Genomic DNA, 5,484 nt, shown 5'->3' with positions numbered 1-5,484 from the left:
CGGCTCCCATTCTGTTTCAGTTTCCTCTTTTATCTTCCTCTTCGCTGCGAAAGAAACTCAGCCTAGCTGTCTGTCTCCTGTCTTCCTGGCAGCTCCCTTGTTCTTTGTAGGTGTTGCTTTTTTTGTACACGTTTGCCTCTCCCCGGCCTGGTCACTCTGTGGTTGGTGGTGGTTAGCCCTGTTTTACAGAGTGAGGGCCTCTTACATTGACGCCCTCATCCAGCCCTGTGGGTCACAGAGCTGAGTCAAGGAACATTGCTGCTTGAAGTATTTCATCCCATGGATGTGTCTCTGTATCCTTAAGCTTTTCTTTTGATGTGTTGCAACATCAAAGTGAGCATCATTGAGTCTTACAAAATGGATAGATGGATAATTCAACAAATGTCAGTTGTGCTTAACAGTATATGGCTGGGTGTGAGAGAAAAAGCTCATTAATTGTTTTCAGTTTAACATTGGTTCAAGTTTTCTTTTCAGTTTTAACATTGGTTCAAGTTTTCTAATGTTTAGCTCTATTTTGCCCAGGACTCTTACAACTGTGCTATAAAAAGCTCTCCCTAATTAAACAAAATATGTAATGTATATTTTAAAATGTAAGTATAATTACTTACCTGAAAGAACTAACTCAAAAGTGATTACACTCTCTGTAGGTCAGACAACTCTTTGATATGTCATTTATACTTTGAGAAGCTTATTACCTTTCTTAGGTTTCATCAGCTCAGCTAATAAGATACATAGAAGCAAATGACTTTCTGAACAAAAGTTATAGGCTACTCACTGTTTGGGTTAACTCTGCTCATAAACAGACCTGATCAACAGGTTTCCAACAAAAACAGCTGCTGCAATAAGAGTTAAATTAATAACTTCCACAGATGCACGTGTGGAATGTGCACATGTTTGTGACAATTGATATGATTCAAAGGATATTGTGGGATAAGGTTTCATCCCTACACTATTAAGTCCATTTTTACTGCCATCCTGAAGTAACTTCCTGGTAATGGGGACGTGTTCATATCCCGTCTTATATTGTAAAACAAGGCTGAGGTAGTGCAACATACAGAGTTTTGAACTGCTTATATCTACCCTGTTTTTCAAAAAAAATTACCTAGTTAAGCTGTTAGTTTGTAATGGAAGTCACAATTTTGGTATCAATCAGACACTGGTTATGTTTTTTTGTTAAAATAACACGTCTGCTTGCTTGTTGCCAGGGGCACTGGATGACCATAACTAAACAATGTCTGTCCCACGTGGAGCTGTCCATGCAAAATGGATAGCAGGGAAAGTAATAGGAACCAAAATGCAGAAGACTGCCAAAGTGAGAGTGACAAGGCTTGTGCTAGATCCTTACTTACTAAAGGTAAAAGCTGGTTAACAACTTGTCTTGCATGGTAATTTTTGTACTGTGTGAAGGAATGTTTTATTGATTTTACTCTTAGAATTTTTGATAGCTCTTTATAATGCAAACTCCTGAATCAATTGCATAATGATTTGGCTGTGGGGATGACTGCAAGGATGAAAAGCAGTGTGTTGTGAGGATGCTTCCTTACACATTATCTGCTAAATGTATTTCTTTGAAGTGCTTTGTTAATGCACTTCATTTGATGTCAGTTGAGAAGGTAAGTTGTTGTTGTTTCACACTTAGATTTAATTTTTTATATTGATTTGGAGTATGCTTTGTTTTTGAAACAACATTATATTAGTCATTTTTACAATAAAATTTATAGCAGTTTTTCTGTATGTATAACTGTAAGCATACTTAGTATTTGAATCTGTACTGTGTGCTATACAACCTTTGTATTTATCACTTGTCAATGTATTTCAAGCAGGGAGGTTAAAATTAGTATTGTTTCTATTTTTAGATAGGGAAACCATGGTACATGTAGGTGGAATAACTTGCCTTTGGTGACCAGAAGGTTAAGGATAGAGTCAGGATTACATAATGAGTCTTGCAGATCCCAGTCTAATACTTTATCCAAGAGAAGAAGTTAATTTCTTTCTTAAAAGGAAGATTTTTGAATTCTGCTGTTCCAGTAAGAATAAATACTGAATTTTTGTATGAAAAAAATAGATGGAGCAAGAAAACTCTCAAATTACAAACTTCAAAATACTAATTTCAGCACTGATGAACTTTAGATATATTAGAATGAATAAGAATTAATATAAATTCTTGAAGCGTGGACTGCACAGGGAAGTCATTCAGCTTGGAAGAGCTGAGGCAGCTGACTTGCTGAAGCAGTGTTGATGTGAAGCATCCTAAGGAAAGGAAAGGCTAACACAGCAGAGCTACAGAGCAGAGGCACCAGTGGAAAGTGGTGATGCTAGGAACAGGAATCTGTTAAGTGAAGAGCTTGTTATTTTCACCTGTACCCAAATGTTCACTATGAACAGCTTTTTGTATTTGGCTTTTTCTTCCCCATCTCATTTTCTACAGGCTTGGTTGGCAACAACATCCTGACTAGAGAGATTGTCAGGGAAGGGTAGTGTTGTGCCCTTTGGAAAAACAGTACAGTGCACAGTTTTATTTTTCTTCATGATCCAAACTGAATCTCAAAAAATAAGACTTCTCCGTAGTGAAATTTAGTTTTATATTAACTATATATTTTCCAGTTGCTTAATTTTGAAATCTAATGCCAAGGTTTCCTTTTTTCCTTCTACAGTTCTTTAACAAACGAAAAACCTATTTTGCCCATGATCCATTGCAACAGTGTGTTGTTGGAGACATTGTTCTTCTGAAAGCTTTGCCTGAGCGAAGGAGCAAACATGTGAAACATGAACTGGCTGAAATTGTTTTCAAGGTTGGAAATGTTATAGATCCAATAACAGGAAAGCCCTGTGCAGGAACCAGATTCCTTGAAAATCTGTCAGATTCAGAAAACCTGACAGAGGCAGATACTACCTATCTAAGTGAAAAACTTCAGGAACTTAAAGTTTGTTCAACAGACAAATAGTGGAGAAAATATTTAAACAGAGGGCTTTTCAGCTTGTCTCTGTCAGGGATGTTTGGGGCCCTGCTGTTGTATGTTCAATGTTTCTGTGAAATCCGTAGTCAAAATAAATAGTAAACTTTGCTTATAAGAACAGAAGTTACAGATTGATAGGCATCTCAAATATTTACATGAAAATACAGAGAAAAATGTGAGTTTAGTGTTAACACTTCATTTTGTTGCATGTAGTTTTGCCCCAAGCCTTGACAGTTTCAAAAGCAAGCTGCTTGCTTGGAATGACTCTTCTGTATTGAGAAAGACAAGAATATAACTGTATAATGTTTAAGCTTGGTGGAAGGATCATTATATTATTTGAACTGTATTTCAGACAGTCTTTTGTGGTTTGTAGGATTACTTAAGATAATGCTATTAAACCTTTTGAAAGGAAGTGTAGAATTTTAAAACCAGCTACCTGCATATGTCCTTATTTCTCTTACGGCAATGTGGTATGAGTGACTATCTTCTAACTCCCAAAATCTCTTAACAAAAACACAACCATTTGCCTTTATAATGGCAGTAAGGTGAGAATAAAAACTTCGGGTAGCTTAGCATGGTTGCCTTTGTAACCTGTCCAAAGGAAGTATTTATTTTGGGGAGAGATGGATCTCTTTGAACTGCTGGCAGGAAATAGCTGATGAGAATAAAAAGCCAAAAAAATAGAAGTAAAGATGGTTAGATTTAGTCTTATCAGAAAAGCTAATTAGAACAACATGTTTTTGGACAGATACAGGTACTGATTTGCTGCATATGTTAATATGAAACTAGAAGGCTGTTGCAGTTAATCATTAAAGATCACTTTTATCCTGGTGCAGCTCTTGGCATCTTATGTTCTATCTTCCAGGACATAAAGCAGACAGAGCATGCAGCTATTATAGCAGCCTTGTGTTGCTGACTCTTCATTCAGATCTAGAAGGGCCTCTGCCTCAAAACCAAGCATTTGTGGGGACAGCATTCCATGTCCCTGTACGGAGGGGAGGGTGGTAGATTAAAGCTATGAGAAGTCTTTTTTGAACTATCTACCTATGCCATTGGTCTTTGTTTAAGATCAGAAGCTAAACAAGGTGTATTTAAACAGGGTTCCAATGACCTAAAATAACTTTAAGAAACTGAGACAGCTTACACTAGTAAGCCATCAGCTGTGTTCTCATCCATTGTCAGTGTAAATAATTGGCCTTTTAACTTCCTTCACCTGCCCAAGATCATTTTCAGCTGCCTGCTGAAACTTGATTGGACAAAGTCCAGTTAAACTCAGCAAATTATTTGGGCCAGGAAGAATGAGAAACTTAAATTTTCTTCAGTGCTTCAAACCAAAAAATACTGCTCTTTGAATGCTAGTCCTCAAGTACTGCCCTGCAAGTCAGATCAATAAGCTGGGATGTAAAGACACCTTGATTCAAATGTCTCTGTGTAAATCAGTAATGTGAACATGGTCTCTGACTTTAAGTGTCTTAAAACATATGGCTGTGGGTTATTCTTGTTGATATGTTTGAAGTTTAGGTTTATGTAAATTACTTAGCAACTGTAGCTGGCTGATCAAGGCCCTCATCAAAGTGGAAGGAAACCTGGGCTCTGACTACTGCTGGAGTGAATGTGAAATGTGAAACTTCATCCCTAGCAGAGATTGAGAGAAATCAGGCTAGAACATGGCCCTGGGCTGTAGGAAGTACGCTGAAGTTGTATCTAAGCAGACAGTGAAGGAATTTGACCCGCAGTACTTGGGTTATGAGTGTTCTAATAACTAGACATGTAATGTTAATAAGAAATAGGAAAGAAAATAGAAAAATAGTTTCCTGTTTGGTTAATGAGTTGCATCTACATCTAATTGTGGAAGTAAATCATCTTTCCCTTTATCTCCTGTAATTTTCTTGAGTAGCTGTGAAAATGTCATATTTTTTTTTCTAAGATGGATTCATTGCAAAATGTTGTTAGTTTTTTTCAGTTTACAGGTAGGCCCTGGGAGGGTTGCTTAAGAACCGAACATGTGATCGGATCAAAATGTGATTAAAGGTACATGGTCTGAAATGTAACTCCTTTTTTAGAAGAATGATGACAATTGTAGGTTAGACTGGTCTTTAAAGAGGCACCACAAACATTGTTCATTACTGATGCTAAAGCACGCTCTGTGTGTTAGCCTGTGACCTAGTGCTGGTATAAAAAACTGTAAAATAGCAATGGAAACTGCACGGTGACATGATATAAAGTTTATATGTGCTATGTAGAAAGACAAGGTTTGCTCATTAACCAGTTCTCCGTGTTTATTGGCTAGTTGCTTTTAGAACTGTGCTTTAAATATTAGGCTAATTGTAAGTTTATTGTTAATTTGAAGTTATTTAAGGATTTGATGCTAGCACACACCACCAATTCAGCCAAGTTAAATGCTAGTCTAGCTGAACCGAGTGTGAAGAAAACATTTCAACTGCGTGGGAGTGAAAAATGTACTTGGGGAGTGAGAAACAAGCTTTTGCACATGCTTGGGCTCTCTTTTTAGGGGTGGGGGGGGCGG

General features: G+C 37.2%; 1 protein-coding gene across 1 annotated transcript; it reads left to right on the top strand.

Annotated features, from left to right (window-relative positions):
• The first annotated feature begins 1,204 nt into the window (after nucleotides 1-1,204).
• MRPS17 (mitochondrial ribosomal protein S17) lies at nucleotides 1,205-3,135 on the top strand. Its single transcript, XM_010284994.1, has 2 exons — nucleotides 1,205-1,354; nucleotides 2,655-3,135. The coding sequence occupies exons 1-2, from the start codon at nucleotides 1,232-1,234 to the stop codon at nucleotides 2,943-2,945; spliced, it is 414 nt and encodes a 137-aa protein (XP_010283296.1). The 5' UTR covers nucleotides 1,205-1,231; the 3' UTR covers nucleotides 2,946-3,135.
• The last annotated feature ends 2,349 nt before the right edge of the window (nucleotides 3,136-5,484 follow it).

This window comes from Phaethon lepturus, unplaced genomic scaffold (assembly GCF_000687285.1).
Source record: "Phaethon lepturus isolate BGI_N335 unplaced genomic scaffold, ASM68728v1 scaffold19424, whole genome shotgun sequence".
Lineage (NCBI taxonomy): Eukaryota > Metazoa > Chordata > Aves > Phaethontiformes > Phaethontidae > Phaethon > Phaethon lepturus.
Note: the sequence above shows the minus strand (reverse complement) of the source record. Positions and strands in the feature narration are given on the sequence as shown.